The sequence below is a fragment of the Panthera tigris genome, chromosome A3 (genome assembly GCF_018350195.1).
Source record: "Panthera tigris isolate Pti1 chromosome A3, P.tigris_Pti1_mat1.1, whole genome shotgun sequence".
Lineage (NCBI taxonomy): Eukaryota > Metazoa > Chordata > Mammalia > Carnivora > Felidae > Panthera > Panthera tigris.
This window is the reverse complement of record NC_056662.1, coordinates 115,864,529-115,883,867: the sequence shown is the minus strand read 5'-3', so window position 1 is coordinate 115,883,867 and position 19,339 is coordinate 115,864,529. Positions and strand designations below refer to the sequence as shown.

The following is a 19,339-nucleotide window of genomic DNA, read 5'->3' as shown; positions in this document are numbered from 1 at the left end:
TGGCCTTATGTCTCACATCCTCATGAAACTTTCACTTCTACCAGGACATGTCTCACTGGACCACCACCACTTCTAGATTGCATGGTTATCTAGACTGTAGTTGGCTTGGCCTACATATAGGCTACTCAGTCTATTTTTCTGAGGGAATTGTGTCTTTTGATCTTTGCACACAAGCCCAGGGACCTCAGTAATGGACATATTCAAAAAATCAAAATAAATAACTCCTCAATTCATCATTCCCACCTCTGAAAGCAAGATTCTTGGAAAGCTGGTACAATTTAAGTCAACAATTCAGACTCAGTCATCTCTTCAGAAAAGTTATTAAGAAATGTATGGAGGAAACTAGATTGCAATCTGTGAACAGCATCGGGAGAATATAATACCTTGGCTGGAAACTGGAGTAACACTGGAGTGAATTGGCATCCCCTCCCCAGAGAGACCTCTTTCTTCCTCCCATTTTTGGGAGTGAGATTATGAAACTCTCTGATGGTCTCACTGAAATAAATCTAAGCCCTTAAAAATGTCACCCAACCTCAGTCCCTCATTATTATGAACTATAAATACAGATTCAAAATGGGGAAAATCCAAATATTACTGAGTTAATGCTCTACATTGCATTGGAATCTTTCATGATTAAAGATTAATTAAAGGGAGGTTTTCTATACAGATACAGCTACCCCACCTCCATGGCAGATAACTGGCATTTTCAGACCAGGAAAAGAAATGTCCTGCTTGGATAATGATAATAGCTGGCATGGCTGACAGGCTCTGATTTCGGGTACCTCTCCTTGGTCCCTCTGGAAAGGAAACAGTACAAGGAGCTGTGATGACTTCTCTGAAATGCAGGGCAGCGGTTAAACTGGGGAAAGGCCAGCTAATGAGGCTGGCTTGACATGGGCTTTGTGCCACTGCTTAGAAAAGCTGGAAGCCCCTAGCACACTTGCACTAAGAGGGAATCCAGTTCTGATAGAAATTCTGCCAGTTCTTCCTGAAGGACACACTGTCCTTGAGGAAAGAGCCAGCTATCATGCCTTACATGTGCCCTGTTTTTCACTGTTAAGGGAAACTGAAGCCCAGCTCATGGATCCTTGCCAGGCTCTCCCTTAACAAGATGGACAAAGGAAATCTAGGGTTTGGGGGAGGGGTCAGGGACCTCCCAGAAGCTGGGTGAAGCCCCTGGTGAAGATGGAATGTGGAACAGAGAGCAAGTGTGGGTAATGGAGCAATCCTAACATGTCGTTCCTTCTCATTAATTTATTCATCCATTTATCTTTCATCCATCTAGCACATCCTTACTGACGACTTCTTAAGCTTCAGGTGTTAGGCCATCATGTGAGTTGGTAGGAACCATTTTGGGGAGTGAGGGTGGGATGGAGAAGAAAAGGTAGAACTCTAAGGAGGAAGAAAGAAGAAAATCAACTTTTAAAAAGATTTCCTGTGCCAATTTTTATGCAGCTTGTCTCACTGAGTCTAATCTCATTCTTATCAAGTTAGCATATATATTTTATGATAAGAAATAACCAGGGCTTAGAGGGGTTGAGTTAGGTGACTGCTGTATGTTGTTCCAAGATCTTTTTACTGTAGTGTACTATCCCTTAGAGAGCTTACCATCTAGACAGGCAGGAATACATTCTTGTGTGCTGGATGAAACAAGAGTTGGTAGACTCTATGCAAAACATAGACCAGTACTAAAAATGAAATCACTCTCTATAAGAAGTCATGGGTAGAAAATGTCTTAAGGCTAGTTAGTGCCAAGTAAGTGGTTTAAATGATGATGCCATAAAAAGTGCTCATGGATGCCACTGGGGGATGAAATGAGCATTGTGATGGTCTTTGATGAGTAAATGGGACGGGGACAGATGGAATGACTATTCCTGGCCTGTCAGGAGGACAGGTTGTTGATCTGGTGGGCTGGAGTATGGGATTTAGTCAGAGGACAAAATGGAGAGGGGTATACAGGAAGGTTGAGGCCAGAGAAAGAAAGCTTCAATGTCTTTGAACTTTACAAGTGATAGTGATCTTGGTCAGGAAAAAGATGTCAGAAGTGCTTTCAAAAAAATGCATCTGGCTGTCACAGAACACAGGTGGGGTTTTGCCTTAGGTCATGATCTTTTGCCAGGAGAGAATATAATGTAAACCAAAGAGATTCACATATAGTTTGTGGGGCTCTGAGCCTGACTCAGGACTGCAGTCTATACTTAGAAAGACTGGGTGTTTGCTGGAACATCTTAGAACTTTAAGATATTTTGTCTTCTTTATGTCCCATCAAAATTGTTATGGAAACTCTTTCCATGAAGTCATTAAAAAGGGGCTCCCTCTGATGACTGTTTAGCTGGAGGCACAGTTGGACAACTGGAGTTGGGGTGTGGTAATACAATATTATCGTGATTATGATAATTATGATTCAAAATATGATAGTCATCTGAAGTTTCTTTTTTCTGAACTTTGTAGACCCACTCCCTCTACTTTCCATTCAGAGTTGCTCTCACTCTCTCCTGGCACTGCCTTGACTTAGGGAAGGAAAATATAGATTTTCAACAGTAAGATCTGAATTTTTTTAGAGTGAAATGGATCTTGGAGTCAGAGACTGAGTCTTGAGTATCTGGAACCAAGAATCAATAGGCCTCCAAACACGCCTATTAGTAAAAAACACAGAGTGAGGCAGAATGGAAAAGGGTGTGGAAGAGACCACTTAGATTGGAAACAAAGAGAAAATTAGAAAGGGTGAACACTCAAGTGGTTCTGTTAGGGCAACAAGGTCTGTGCATTTCCTATACTTGATGGGACTTATCTTGGCAGGGGCATGGGAAGGAGATAAAGACCAGAATGTTTGAAAGGACTTGTAATCAAGAAGGCACTTGAGCCTTGGGTTAGCTCTAGGCTATTTCAGTAGAGTCAGGAGAGTGGAGGGGGGCAACTGGGAGGTAGTGGGTAGAAAGGGCTCAGACCCAGAGCAGCATGGGAGAGCATCAAAAGTCTCAGTGTCTCCCCGAGAAGGGCCCAGAGGTGGCTGAGAGATTGTGGGTAGACCTGTGGAGGTCTTATGGATGGAGCTGGGGTGATGTAGGTGGATCATATGACCTGCAAACAGGGACTTCTTCAGTGATACTTATGGGGCTGACCCTATGACTGAAGACAAACAGGAGTGAATCTCTCAGGGGAGGCCAGAATAGATGGCTCTTTCATCACTAGATGGCACAGAAGACTTCCTATTTTTACTTGCTCTCCAGAGCAATGGGAAGGAAAATGGAAAAGGGGAGAATTCAGAACCATCTGATTATCTATCCAAGAGAAATTTAAAATTTTTCCATTCAGAGTTTACTTTAACTCTTGACTCTAGATTAAGCTGTTTGCCATCAGTGGAAATGACGGGTTCTCCTAAGAGCCAAGTCAGGTTTCATTTTTGCATATGGACTGTAAAGTTTACATCCTCTTTATGATGTTTAAAATCCTTTTCAATGGGCTGATTCTCTTATATGAAAACTGTTCTGGCCTTTCTGCCCTACTATAGCTTTCTTAAGCATGCCCTTTTCCTGGTTGAGCATGGGCTGGTCCTCTCTCTGAAAATACAAGCTGAGATACATGGTTCCAGTATGCTTATCATTTACTTAATACTTTATTGGGATGCCATGTATTCTATTTATTTCAATTAAGAACATTAAGAACACTGACTGAACATCTGATCTGTGCCAGGCTCTATGCTAGATGGTGAGGATCTGGGACAGGGCCCCCATGGAGTGTAGAACAGAAATGCATAGGTGTTAAAGTCACTTTCTAACCTTTCCAAGGCTGAGAAATAGCAGGGAGAGGTTGAAGGAAAAATAGAATAAGAGGTAAAAAATCACAACTTGGCCATTTGATAATTATAGAACCTTAATTTCTTTGGGCCTCAGTCTGCTAATCTGTAAAATTAGGGAGAAAAGAAAAAAATTTTTCTTTAGGCCTTTTCCAGATGCTAAATTAAATGAAAACTGTGATTTTTAAAAATGCGGAATTGTATAGTTAACAGAAGTCCCAGAAGGCAATAGAGTTGATAGAATATAGCAAATACAAGTTCATCTGCTGTTCGATTCTATTGTAACATCTTCAAAGCAGTGGCCAAGTCCTAACTCAAGCAAATCACATGGGGGTAAGTATATCACTGATCACTAATTTGGGTCATCTGGCAATGTTCAGGACCTATGTAAGGAGTTTCCAGATGGTGTGTACTGGAGGTTCTACTCTTGCAATTATTATTATTAATATTAATAATTATTATTTTGGCAGGGGAGAATCTGGAAGTTAAGCTTATGCTACTGGGTGTGTTTATCTTTGCCTATACTTACAAAATAGAATGCCCACCTGAAATGGTTAAGTGGATAACTGAAACCATCTGCAATATTGACATATTTGCCTTGTTTACAATTTCTTGCTGCTGATGTCAGTTTTCCACTCTGCTTTGCATTCATAGACACTTTCTCACAGTGCTCCCTCTTGACTCATTTATTCATTCACTCATTCAAAACTCTACAAAAATTCATGGAGCCCCTATCATGCCAGGCTTTAAGCCAAGCCCTAGGGATGCAGATTTGAGGTGGAAAATTGCACAACTTAGCAGGGGTGGGGGGGGGGGAATAACGGACACAAAAGTCAAACAGGCCATAGTACTTGGATGATCCACCCAAGTCATATGAAGCCTTCCTGGAATTCTGTGGATTGAACACTGGGCTACCCCTTATACCACACTTAATGAGGTTGTCTGTGGCTGGAACCAAGGGTTGGGGTAAGGGTATGGTGGGAGGAGTTCTACATCTGACAAAAGAGACCATCACATGGTGACTGTGACTCCTCTTCTATTTTTTATGTCTGAAAAGCAACAACCAATGATGAGAAATAGTGGAGCCTCATATAGTAGCTTCTATATGAAGCTGCACTATATAATATAATAGCATGGAAATGCAAATATGATTTTTAAAACTCCCAAGGAGTTTGGGTTATTTAATAAATCCTCCAGCCTTGGTTCTGGAAGCATAGAGTCCAGTTACTAGGTGGTGGAGAAACGGAAGCCCAGTTTACACACGGGGACAGATTTCAGGTCAGTTGGTAGGAAGATCCCACTTTCCTTAATGAATGCAAGCTCTGAACCCCTTAGTTTCCACAGGAGGTGAGAGGTGAACTTTATGGTGGGTGGAGTGGCCAGACCTCATAGTCTTTTCTACCTCTCTCTTTTATTCCCCTCCTTCCTCCCTCTTTTTCTGAGATTTGTTATTTCCTTAGAGAATCCAATGGACCACAACTGTGATGTTTAAACCCTTTAAAACCCTGGTCAAGGCCTAGATAAAACTCTTAGAGTACAACCAAAGTAAGCTGGAATGTTCAACATGACTTGCTAAAGACTGGAAAAAACCAAGGGGGAAAAAATTTCCCATGAGATTTAAGCTCCCATGCCATGAGCTTAGACTCTGCTTTGCTGACCCTGAAGAGAAAAGAAATGAGTTTTCCCAAGACTCTCCTTCCTAGCTTCTAGTGTCTTCTCTGTAGCGACTGCAAGCTCAGTTCCCATTACCCAAGAGCTCACTCCAATTTAATTTCTTGACCCCTAGAAGAAAATGCTGGACCCTCTTATCTACCTAAGTCTTGCCTTTGCCATGTGATTGACACTAGGAAGTCCTCACTCTCAATTAAAGATGGTGGTCTTGACCCTGAGGTCTTCTTCAGGATCATCATGTCCAAATGCCCCACAAAACCTCCTCACTGTTCATGTACAACACTGTTCCTGTGTGCAACATGTGTACGCATGTGAAGTGAGGTCTTCTAACCAGAAAATGATGGGTACATGAAGGGAAAGGAGGCAAAACTGGGGAATGGAAAAAAGGAGGAGAGGAGAAAATCTATTCTTAGAATACAGAAGAGAAAGAGAGGAAGACTTCATATGTGCACACCCCAGATCTGGCCCCTGAGCAGCCAATCTGGCCATTTCAGTTGTTGTCCATCTGTCTGGAGTAAAAGCAGAACAGGCTTTGCTGATTACTGAGGTGCCCCAGCAATCAGATGGCCAACTCCATGGCCCAGGTTTTTCCCCCTCACGAAAAGAGAGGAAGAAAGTTGAGAACTGAAAGTGAAGTCACAGGTAAGCAAAAAGACAAAGGCATCCAGAGTCTGGGAGAGACAGAGGGAAGGAAGGCTGAGGGTGAGGAGATGTAGGCTGTCCGCAGGATACCAAAACAAACACCACGACGGGTAATGATCTGTCTGCCTTCCTGTATTGATTATCACACAGAGTAAACAAACGCTGTGGCTCTGAATCGAGTAGTTGCTTTGGCGTTACAAATAGCCATGGGAAAAAAATGGGGAGAAAAGAATGGGGGAAGGGCCATGCCAGGGGAAGAATGGCAGAGAACAGATAGATCTTCTAACATTAGTATGCATGCACACCCAGTGGATATGTGGGAGAGTATGGGAAACGCAACAAGCAAGGGCTTGTGTTTGCACACTGATAAGAAAGATACCAATCCTGAGATGGTAAGAGAAATAGGGAACAACTTTCCTTGTAATTTTCTGCTTCCTATTTTAATCCATATAATGTAATTCTGGGAATTTCTCACCTCAGCCTTACCTACTCATAAGCCTAAGTCCACAGGACAGAGGCTTTGGGCTACTCACAGGCTCTCTTTGATCTCTGGGGAGTGGAGTGCAGGGAGCTTGTCCACACCTAGCGCTCCTGGAGACCAAAGTGACCCTGTGCAGTGGTCTGTTCTGCTGCTATCCCCAGCTGTGTTCTCCTTCACCTGTGTTCCTGAACCGTAAACCTACAGACAGGCTACCTCCTGACCCTAGACATGAGTTGCCTGTCTCTGTAGCACAGGGAAGCTAATCGGCACCAATGTTTTAATTATATTTACATTTCACAAGTGATTGAAAGGATCAGCTTATAAAAGCAAAAGAAAGTTGAGGCATTCAACCTCTCTGGGCCTTTTAAGACAACAGAGTTATTATGTCCATGTGAATTTCCAGGAAGAAGCTTCTAATTAAAGCTTATTGCTTCTCATCTGCCATTGGCCGGCAATGTGGCTCATCCTTCCTGTTCATTAGAGCAGAGGGTTGTAGCCTCACAGAGCCTGTGCCCACCTTCCGGCCCACTCCCCCAGTGAGCTCAGGAGGATCCCAGTGCTGCCATGATGGTCCCATCACTCCCACTGTGTATGACTTGGGAACCAGACAGGATATTGCACCTGTGTTGTTGAAGGAAATGATAAGACCCTGGTCTATCAGTTGCATGAATGATTAATAAGTGGTAATTAGTCAATGTTGTTAAGCATTTTATAGACACAAAATGCTGGCTAAGAGCTAAATAAAAAAGCAAAAGCAGCAAAAGCCAAAAGACTTTACATCCACCCAAATGCTGCTCATGGAATTCCAGAATGTTGGAGCTGAGGGAAGGAGGGATCAGAGAGACCATTTGCCTTGTGACTTGCAGACTGAATTGTGGGGCCTCTGGGCACCTACTAAGCAACTGTTTCCCTGTGCTTCCTCTCCTAACAAATCACAACAAAAAAGGCAAACTAAGGTTCTACACTCGCAGCATAATCTGAAGACAGAGAATGCCAAAACTTCAAAATAACTGTGAGTAAAAACAGAAAAAACACACCACATCCTTGTGCTCTGCCCTGGAAGACTTGGCCATTTGGTTCCCATAGTCCCTGCTGTGAGGAGCTCTGTCCAGGGGTCTGGGCAGAGAGGAAGTAAAATGTCTCCTAGCTCTTCAGATGGAGAGTTAGTAACCCTTTCTGTATCTCCCTTCAAAACAAAGCCAATTCTGCAATCCATTCTGTCTTTGGGGAAATTTAATAAGCTTTAGGTCAATACACAGGGGACTTTTAAATCTAATATTTGGTTAGTTTGGCCCTGATTTGGTACATAAATTTTAGGAACTGAGTCCTTTTCTGACTGATTTGGTAGGTTAGGGCCCCCCTGCTGGTCTCTGGTGTCACCTTGGGATTTGGCCTGCCATCACACCCACCAATGGCTTGCAACTGAAAGAATACCTTTGATTTGGTCCAGCTTTCCAGGCTGCCATACTTCCTTGTTTTAACTCCTGTCCCTCTGTCCCCTTAGAGTTGTGCTTCACCAACATCCCCTTTGATGTACCCCCCATGGCAGACAAGGGTGATGTCACTTCCCAGAATCTGGGGGATCACTTCCAGCAGAAAAGGTCTTAAACCTCATGTTTTATCTTAAGATTTGTGTGTAATTTGCATTGAAGCCCAGTATATAGCCATGTTGGTTTAAATATAAAAATATCCCTCTGTTCCAACATTTTGGTAAAATGTACCATGTTAATTCTGTGGGTTTGCATGTGCCCAGAGCGCCACTATATGTCCTCAAGGTACAAGGGTCCAAATGTGAGAAACACCTGCCCCTTTATCCCAACCCACTTGTTAGATCCTGGCCCCTCCCTATTTTCTCACAGCCAAATGCCTTTAGCCACTTCCTATGTGGATGGGGCTTGGGAGATAGGGCAGTGAGCCTGACCTCAGACCTGTGAGACAGGGCACTGAGAGTGGAGCCATCCCATACTTCCTCCAGGGGATGTCCTTAGACTTCACCAAGCCCTTGAAGTTGAACAATTCACTGTTGGTCCAGTTTATCTTGATGACTCATATCAATTATTTGTACCATGCTTAATTAAGAATTGTCAAGGCCACTGGATCCACATTACTGTTTGGACTTAGGGAGGGGAGAACTAACCCTGTTTGATTTCCTGCTAGGTTGCAGGCACTGTGTCATGTAAGGTATACACACTATCATATTTAATCCCCACACGAATTAAGTCCTCACATGGAGTAGGTGCCAATGTCTTCATTTTACACATTAATTATCTAGCACTGCAGAATGTAGTGGACACACAGCACCCAAACAACTCAGCTAGGATTCAAGTCCACGTTTTCTTATCCCAATCCTATCTTCTTTCCACTGCTCATGATGCAACGTCCCTTGCTTTTCTCTCTGTTGCATCTTATGCCCATTTCCCTCCTTATGGCCTCTATCAAAGAATGAAAGAAACAGAGAGGAGGTGAGGTCAGAATGTACGAATTCTGCTGTCAGCTGTTTCTGGAAGATGGAGAGGATGTGGGAGAGGTGGTGGATTGAAACCAATGTCTAAACTGACATTTCTCTTATCTCTGGAATTTATTTATTTGGGTTCGCCTCACAGGCACAGATAGAGACCTGGAGGGGGAGCATAGCTTCACCAAGCCCCTCATTCATCACCAGCAGGAGCGTCGGTCTCATTAATAACTGGGGCTTAATCCTCCACATTCAAAGAGACTCCCATTACCCAAAACAATAATTTTTTTAATTACCCAGGCAGAATGGCAATCGCATATTGAATACTAAGGATGATTTAAAACTAATAAATACTTTTGGAAATTCCTTGAACATTTTAATGAATTAAAAGTTATGAAATATTTATAAGGAGTAACAACGCCATTTAGTACCATTAATAAAATAAATACATTAGTCAGAGAATGAAATTCATTACTATTTTACTACTAGACATTTATGTCAATGACTGAATATTGCTCCAAATTACTTGTAAAATAGACCAATTATTTTAGTGTGATTAATCTTTTCAATTATTTCTTTTATGTAGTTGTAATTTGAAAGTAATTTTCTTCTGGGAGGACAATGACCTCAGCGCACTGGTTCCTTATTTATTTATATTTAAAAATCTTTTGTCTTGGCCTCCATTTCCGGGTGATTTCCAATGGTCAAATATTTAAAAGAGTTGATCGAGCAATCATTGTTCCTATGTACTTTGTGGGGCATTTTTAATTGGGTTTATTAGTGGTTATGAATAAGCCATTCCAATGTAAGGAAGTTTCTGCCAACAGCAGCTGTACATCCGTAGGGAAAGGAGGGGCAAGCAAAATGCTTTCCTGGTTCCACCAGCTGGGGGCCTGGCTGATTTAGATCCTATTCTCAGAAGTATGATAAGCTCACATCACAGGATGTTTGGGTCTTCCTTGGCCACTAAGGATCCCCACAGGATGAAACAGTCTCACTCCTTTGCAGGGCACATTGGATTCTGGGCACCCAGTCACAAAGGGAAAAAAAATGACATTATCAGAGAGAAAAGCATAGATTGTGGGCGGGAAGAGAAGCAACCGCCTTCAAAATCAGAAAATAGATCTGGGCTTTCCAAGTTTCTGCTGGCAGCGGGGGTGAACTTGCCCTTGGCCCAATGGCTCAGACAAGGTGCAGGTGTAAAGGGAAAGGTGGGCCTGAGCCTGCAAACATATCCTGGGATACTTGTGATGAATTATCCCATCCTGGTTCCAGAATGAGGACATTCATCTCAGTCAGGGGTGAGGAAGGGGGAAGGCAATGGTACATTTATTGTGCCAAGCACCGTGCCAGGGGCTGGATGCATAATATCAGTTTTTCATTTCTCAACAAACTTATAATTATGTAACATTAGTCCCATTTACTGTTGAGAAAACCAAAACTCAAAGAGTTTTTTTTTAATGTTTATTTATGAAGGAGAGCGAGAGCATGAGAGAGCATGAGTGGAGGAGGGGCAGAGAGAGAGAGAGAGAGAGAGAGAGAGAGAGAGAGAGAGAAACAGACAGAGCGTGAGTGGGGGAGGGGCAGAGAGCGAGAGAGAGAGAGAGAGAGACAGACAGACAGACAGACAGAATCTGAAGCAGGCTTCAGGTTCTGAGTTGTCAGCACAGAGCCCGACGTGGGGTTCGAACTCACAAACTGCGAGATCCTGACCTGAGCTGAAGTTGGACGCTCAACTGACTGAGCCACCCAGGAGCCCCCAAAACTCAAAGATTTTTAAAAACTCTTCTGAGCTCAGAAGGGTTGTAAGTGATAGACCTGGAATGCCACACTCATTCTATTTCCAAAGCCTGTAATCCTCGTCCTCCATTGTAACCAGAAAAGCTTTATTCAGTGCTTACTATGAGCGAAGCACTGTTAGTTGCTAATTGGGGTACAGAGATTAAAAAGAAAAAGACACAGTCTTTGATTCTAGGAATTTAGCATCTATTGAGCAAGATACATAAATAACTCTGGAAAGAAGTAGACTGTTCTAAAAAGGAAATATATGGAGACATAATTCTGAGCTGAGACTTCTTGGAGAAGATAGCATTGGAGCTGAAGTTTGAAAGAAGTGTAGGGCTTGAGGAGACAGATATTGGGGATGGGAGGGGGAGGGGACTCTAAAGGGGGCACTGCTGGAACAAAAGGTTGAGGTGCGAGGTGTTTGGGGAAATGTGAGAGAGATCTCAGTGGCTACAGGAAATCACAATTTTAATGCTTATCTTTTAAACAGTACAATCCACAGGTAAGTTATGAGTGGGAAATTTTAGAAATAGGCAGTTCATAAGGAGAATGTTTTGTAAGTGAGCCTCACCCTTCACGTGGAGGGCACAGGGAGAACCAAGGGACATGGCTGTGGCTGCTATTTCTCCTTGGCTTTCACTTCCAAGCATTACAACCACCACTGCACAGTTGACTCAGGCCCTTGAAGTGACTAAGCTGGGTGATAGCCACCTTGGTGTCAGTGTCAGATTGGCAGTTCGGTGGCTCTCAACACCTGCTTGGCATTTGGTTATTGTTAGCATCACATAATTTTGCAGGAGGCATCAGAAGAGCCAATTTGCTTCTGTGACTAGTACTTTCTCCATAAGAAACGGAGCATCAGTGAGGGAGCACCTTTGTTTTTATAGGCTTCAGGCAGGTGAGTCGCAGAGAGGTCAGGTAGCTCAGGGCATCATCATCCATAATGCGTCCCCACAGCCATCTTCTCATTTGACCCTCACGGTTAAGGTCAGTTTTGGGACAACCACTGGCATATTTTTATTCCTATTTTAAATAAAAAACACCATCGATGTGCCAATTCTGATAGAGACCTTTAATATCCCTTCTGATCTGAAGAGTTGGCTCAACTGTGGCAAATAAGAGGTGGAAAGGGGACTTTGATCCTCTGATTGCTGGTTCAGTGCTCATTTTGTGGTACTTCTGAGCAAGACACATGGGAACCAGTGTAGAGGAAGAGACCTGTACAAATGGAGCATTTATTCAATACCTCTGGTGCGAATTAAATGTAAGTCAGGGATGCCCTTGGGGGAGCAGTTTTGTGCAAAGCAGAATGGGCATTTTAAGGCCCCACACCAAAACTCAGTCCTAAGACAGAAGCAAGTTTCTATCAGTATCACGGAGCATTCAGTCTAGTATGTGCTCAGTAAATGTCGAAGGAACGGGCAAGTCTGTGGACGGAATGATTGATGATTCTGCTACATAGAGCTTTCTGCTGGCAGCCTGAGGACAGCACCACAGTAATCACCATTTTACAAGCACGGACTGAGGATCCTGCTGGGGTGTTGCTTGCTGTTGGAACAGAAAATGTCCCATTTGGGCCAGGCTGCCAGGAGCCCATGAGGTTATCCCTCATTTTACCCAGCTGGATTTTGGAGCCTACTCCAGAGATTGATTGGTTCCACACGGCTGGCCAAGATTAGAATCCATTTGCTCAGCTTCTTTCGTTTCCTCTTGTCCCCTCTTGGCCTAAGGAGAGCATTCTTGCCTGGCCATCGTTGTCTTTGGTGGAGTAGGAGGAGAGAGAGGGAACAACATTGAGACATGCCACACATTTTTGTTTTTTACTGGAAACATTCATACTAGCTCCATACTTAGCATCTCAAAGCCAGGACTCAGTGAGACAAGAACTTGCCTTGTGTAAATGGGCCATAGCCCAAAGTATAGCAGCCTTGTCCTTAGTCTTAATTGTTTAAGGAAGGTACAATTAATGTTAACAACTTTTGGCGATCACGTTTTATGTAAGCACAGAATCATAAGATCAAAAACCTGGAATTAATAGGAGAATTGAAAATAAGAATGCCCAGTGGTTCTCAAAATGTATTTTATGAACACCCATGGAGGTGGTGGGGGAGTGGGTGTCAAGGGCTGTGGAGGAGGTAGGTTCCAACCATCACTTTTCCTAGGGAAGCTTTGCTTGTGTACTTTTATATAATGGATGTATATATAAAACTTTAGTTAAATTAAGGGTTCAGTCTCTAAAAAAATCTTTGAAGACCATAGATCCAGTTTAAATGCCATCATTTTAGGTCCAGAGAGGTTAAGATACCTGTGCATCCCCAATTCTTTAGGAACATGTGTTTTAAGGTATCCATGGTGGTGGGACTGCTTTTGACACTGGATTCCTGCCCCTTCCTGCACTACAGAAGTGAGTGAAATAACCCCTCATTGGTCACATGAGGATTATGACATCCTCTCTGCCGGGCACATCAGAGAAATTACTGTGTCTGAAAGTGTCTCAGTAGGGTAAGGAACCAAGAGTGCTTCTGGCTGAGAAATCTGTTAGTGAGCTAAATGTGGTTCTGACCCAGGAAACCTCAGATATGATTCTTGTAGGTTCATGAAAGAGAACAAGAACCACGGGGACTGGTGGTAAAATGTATTTAGGCTCACACAGGTGCCATCTGCAGCTCCTTGATGTTCATGGACGGGGTGTCCACTGTTGGCCAGTGGGCAGTGGTACACCTAAACCACCTCTGACCAACCTAGGCAGGGAAAGGGAAGTTCTAAATTAGATTCTTAGAAAAACTGAGAGCTTGAGAACCATGAGGTAAAGGTAGAAATCACATTGGGGTGGCCAATAATTTAGTGTATCAAAATTCAAGGTAAATCTTTGGGTGGTTTGTTTATTCAATTTCCACTGGTGAGGGAGTCAGAATAGATGCTTTCTGGGGTGATTTACAGGAAGTAGCAGCAACACACAGCAGCTAAGAGCATGGATACTGGAGTAGATGAGCTCTGTTCCAGTATCAGCTGTGAGACTTGGGGCAAATTACTTAAGTCTCTGTGCCTCAATTTCCTCATCTATACAGTGGAAATGCTGATAATGATAATGCATACCTCATAGTATTATTGTGAGGCTTAAATGAGTTAATATATGCAAAGAATTTAGAATGGAGCCTGGCACATAGAAGGTGTGAGATGGGTGTTTGCAATTATATTCTTTTTTTTAAATGAAATTTATTGTCAAATTGGTTTCCATACAACACCCAGTGCTCATCCCAACAGGTACTCTCCTCAATGCCCATCACCCATTTTCCCCTCACCCCACCCCCCATCAACCTTCAGTTTGTTCTCAGTATTTAAGAGTCTCTTATAGTTTGACTCCTTCCCTCTCTGTAACTCCCCCCCCCCCCCCATTCTCCTCTCCCCTGGTCTTCTGTTGAGATTCTCAGGATCCCCATATGAGTGAAAACATACAGTATCTGTCTTTCTCTGCCTGACTTATTTCACTTTGCATAACACTCTCCAGTTCCATCCACGTTGCTACAAATGGCCAGATTTCATTCTTTCTCATTGCCAAGTAGTATTCCGTTGTATATATAAACTACATCTTCTTTATCCATTCATCAGTCGATGGACATTTAGGCTCTTTCCATAATTTGGCTATTGCTGAAAGTGCTGCTATAAACATTGGGGTATATTTTTATGAGCTGCACAGTGTTTTTACAAATCATTTTCAGGAAGCTAGTCCTGCCCCTTCTGACGTGTTTTTCTGTAGACTCCTCTGAACACGTGGAGTCCTGATGAGTGTCCTGCACAATTCTATTGCTTTGGCTTGTCTGCTGAAGAAAAGTCTTTGTGAATGGGTGAAGGGTTCCTGGAAGCCCAAGCATGGGTGTCTCTGGAGGCTGATATCTCTCCCATCATTGACGAATTTATCAACTATTTTTCTTTTAACACCAGGAAAAAAACCTCTTCTAACAAATTTACATTCACTGCTACCTTCTTTTGGAAATAATAGGCTAACAGCCCAAAGCTATAAAAGCAGGAGCAGCATTTATCAATGATTAACTAACAATCAGTCAACAAATATTTACGTAGTGTTTTCTATGTGTTTAGCACTGTGTTACATGCCCCCTGGAGAAATAAAAGAAATATAAGACAAGATCCCAAACCTCAAGTTAGGGTCCCAAAATAACTAACTTGGAAAGAATTATAAAATAGATGCTAAATTTAGATGTAATAGCAAAGCCTTCTGAGAAAGATTTTTGTATCTATGGATGATGTTCTGGAGGGTTTGGGCCCTAAACTGGATCCTAAATGATGAGTCCGCATTCAAAATGGAAGACCTGGGACCAAGGTGGCCATTCCTGGTATAGTAGACAGAAAACCAGTCTGACTAGAGGGCAGGAGGTGTGGAAAACAGAGGGCATAACGTTGGACAGGTCCTGAGGCCAGATTGTAAAGAAGCTTGGAAGTCAGGCAGAGACACTCAGGCTTTCCAGGCAGGACTAAACAATGGTGAAAGTACTGAGGCTGGAGTCGAGATGGCTCTGATGTCACTCCCAGCTCTATCACCAACCAGCTGGGTGATCCCCAGCCCATCACTTTCCTGGACCCAGGAATGAGTAAGGTGGCCCAGTCTAGCCCCCTCATATTTCTGATGTGTGAGGCAATAAGAAGTTACTGAGATGTCATGAAAGTGCCACAAAGAAAGGGAATTTTGGGCAGATTGGTGTGGCAATATGTTAGGGATGGGTAACGGCATCAGCCAGACTAACTGGCTACTGCCAAAGCCCAGGGATGTGTAACAAAGGCCCAGATAAGGTACGTTGTTGTGGAAATGAAGTCATAAGGGTAAATTCAAGAGACAACAGCAGTAGCATCTAGATAGCAACAGATAGGATGTAAGGCAGCCACGAGTCTAAAGCCCAGGGCTTGGCCATTTGGATATAGGGAGAGGAGGATGAGTCAAAGATAATTCTAAATCTTCTGGTAATAAATAAAACCTCTTTCCCTACACAGTCCACAAAGGTGCTAGAATGTGGTGGACAGAAACACTGGCTTGGTGGTCAGACTGACTTGGGATTGAGTTTGGCTCTATCTTTCCCTAACTGAATGACCTGGGAAAGTTTTGAGACTTCTGTGAGCTTCAGTTTCCCCATCTGTAAAATAAGATAATAGAACCTGCTTTATAGCACTAGTGTAAAGTTCACATGAGATAACACATGTGAAAGGATCAGCACTTCCCTTCGTGCATGGTAAGTGCTCTGTTGATGTTAACTTTTATTGCTTATTAACTGAGCACCTATTAAGTGTTACACACTGTGATAGCTGTCAGGATTAAGAGAGGAAAGAGGTATGGACTCAGCCCTTGACATCCACAAATAAGTACAATCTCCTATATGGGGAAAATTGTCCCAACATCCCCTGTAAGGCTTCTCCATACTAACTAAAATGGCACCTCTCCTCATGTAGGCCAAGGAAGAGCTGTAGAGTTCTACAGATGTTTCTCCTTTAATATTCTGTCTGTGCCTCATCAGGAGGGGACCAAGTTACTATCAGAAAATAGACCAGGCATCCTGTAGACCTATCTATAACCCTGGCTAACATGTCACCAGCCCTGTTCACTCTGTCGAAGACAATACTACTCTCCTTATTTCCTTCCTTTCATGACCTAAACCAAAGCAATGACATAAGAAAACACAGACATTTGTCTATATCAAATAGGCTTTGAGCATACCTCAGAAACAACTCCTTCCATTTAAAAACATGAATGTAGTTTTAGGATGCTTCTTATGTCTGCAACTTGTCCATACCAACTGATGTGCACCTGAGTTGTTCTACCATGGGAGGGAAAATTATAAGTTCCCAGGAAGCACAGGAATTACTTTGTTTTTCTCTGTTCTGTGCTTTACACATCCATACTTATCCCTTCATACCCCTTGGTGGCCACAGGAGTTCAAGTCAGAGAAGGGGTGCAGAGAACATCTGCCTCTCCATGGAGCATCTGTTCTTATACATGGAGCCTCTGAAGGAAGGTAGCTGGGACATGAGAACCTTCCTAGGTCTCTTGGCCAATCTACCTGCTCTAGGGAATTAGAAGCAGACTTCTTTCCTCCCTCCTGTAAGAAAGTGACCTGTCAGAAGACATACTTTTTGGATCAAGAGAGGTCAACTCTCTTGGTTTCATAAGGGTAGAGAAGCAGACAAGAAACAGGTCTTTTAAACCCTGAAACAAACTCACTGCAAATGCAACATAAGATATAGAGGAAGAATTTTTTAGGTTAAATGGAGTCATAGGGGTAAGGGAGGAAAAATCTGTTTGAGATCCTTGACTCAGACGTACAAAGAATTTTTGCAACATTATTTGGGCTGGGCCAGATATCTGGAGTTTTTTGCCTCCTGTTCCCTTCTTTTCACATTACTCAAATGAGATTAGGCCAATTCTGGGAACTGATACCTTCTCCCTGTCACATTCCTATTAACTGGCTCCATTTCAACAGATGGTCTTTTTTGGACAGTACATAGACATTGACATCTGTGAGGATTGATGGTGTCCAGAGACATTCACAAATCCCCAAGTTTGTGAATGTGGAAACATTTGTACAAGCTCTGGCTTTCTCCCAAACCACATGTTTCTTATACATTGCTTCACATCACAGGTTAACCACCTTTTCAACTTGAACTGAAGTTCAATCTATCACATTATGATGATTTTTCTTTTTCTCACACATAAACCAGTTTTCATTAAAGGAAAAAGAAAACCATTTTGTGAAAGTTCTTACAAGACCAGCAATGAATGAAGAGCCCTAACAGCATAAGAAACTGGCTGGTCAGTAGTCTCTTAAGGGAGTTCCCTTTGTACATACACCACCTCTAAGAGGCCCGTGATTTAAAGCTGAGCTTTTCTGCATGCAACAGATTGCTGGGTGTTATGGGCCTTCATGGTTGTTTATGAACAGTCTAAATTGAGAATTTAGGTCTGGGAATGCTACAGACTTCATTCCTCTCCATACTTCATTCTTGGGCCTCTTAGACCACAGATTCCATGGCACACCTGACACCTTCCTTCCCAGTGAACCTTTGGTCAGAGGCAGGCACAGCAGAATAGCAGTAATGAAAGCAACTTCTTCCTGAAGATTGTATGATTCAATCCCATCTCCTATACCTTCTACATGAGAGAAACAATAAAGGATGTTGATAATTATGATGCTAGGTCTTCTAAACAATCAAGGAAAGATCAACCTCATGTTATCTATTGATGATTCATTTCTTCCTGCTTACTAATCAGACTTGAAGCAATATCTAATGAAAGATACATATGAGATACGATTTGAAAATAAAAGTAGAAGGTCAAAAACTCTGTAGAGGGAGGGGAAATAAGTTTATCAAAAACACATACAGCTGTAATTACTGGGATTAAGTACTACATTGAGTTCAGAGTTTCCTGGCAACAAAGGCAAAAGGAAAAAAAAAACAACAAAGCATTCTTTAAGAGAGAGATGCTTTTTCTTGGTAATAAATCTTGAGTAAATACACAATGTGGGACTTACACAAAAGGAATTCAACGATCGAGTGGACCATACCTTCATGTTATTTACAAAATAAGCAAAAGATTTCATATAAAACCATTTCCCAAGTTTCCCCTAAATAATTGCAGAAATCAAGTCATTAAAAATAATTATTCATGCAATTTGCCTCAGGAAAAAAAAGAAGAAAATAATAACCACTATCAAGTTGGTAGGGTGAGGAGTAGGTAGAGATACAGGTGAAATAAAAATGGCAGCATGTTGATAACAATTGAAACTGGGTTGAGGGTATATGGGGGTCATTGTACTATTCTATTTATTTGTACACATTTGAAACTTTCCACAGTAAAAAACAAAACAAAACAAAACAAAACAAAACAAAACAAAACAATGTAGCTGAAAGCATTTGGCAGCCAGGGAAGTTAAGCTGATATGTTCTCTAACAAAGACTATTCTGTTTGACGAAGTTTCAAGGTAAGCAGATATAATGTCATACTCAGTCTTTGAAAATCCATCAGCTGGGGAATGGAGTACTTGGTAATATTCAGAACCAGCTCCAAGGCACCATAGACTTCACTGTATAAACAAGCACATTCCCAGCTAATCATGGTGGCAGGCTATCAAGACACTTAAGACAGCACGCTACCAAGGAGTGGAGGGGAAAGCCAGATTCACATACCTTCACTGCAGTTCTTCAGGGCAAAGAAGTCCACTGCAGACAAGCTTCGGTTTCCACTAGAGATGTATTCCAGGGCCACTCGGAATGGGTTCTCTGGTCGCCCAATTCTTCCCTGAAGCACTGTCCAACTGGTTGCATTGGAAAACAGAGGGGAAGAACATAGAGAAACAGTGGTGAGAAGCAGGCCTAACCTGCACAGAGCTCCTGCACTTGCAATGATCTCAGGGCCCATGCTCTTTGTGGGCACCAACAGATGCGACCCCAGGGGCTCTGAGAACCATGACTCAGACGTCAACACACACATTTGTTTCCTTCTTGT

The 19,339-nt window shown here is 42.6% G+C and overlaps 1 protein-coding gene across 1 annotated transcript in view; it reads right to left on the bottom strand.

The window, feature by feature from the left end:
• The window catches only part of ALK (ALK receptor tyrosine kinase), a 673,858-nt gene that overhangs the window by 165,658 nt on the left and 488,861 nt on the right, over positions 1-19,339 (bottom strand). The window contains exon 5 of the mRNA XM_042982239.1: positions 19,021-19,148. Coding sequence (XP_042838173.1) covers positions 19,021-19,148 — 128 coding nt within the window. The remainder of the gene's footprint in view (positions 1-19,020; positions 19,149-19,339) is intronic.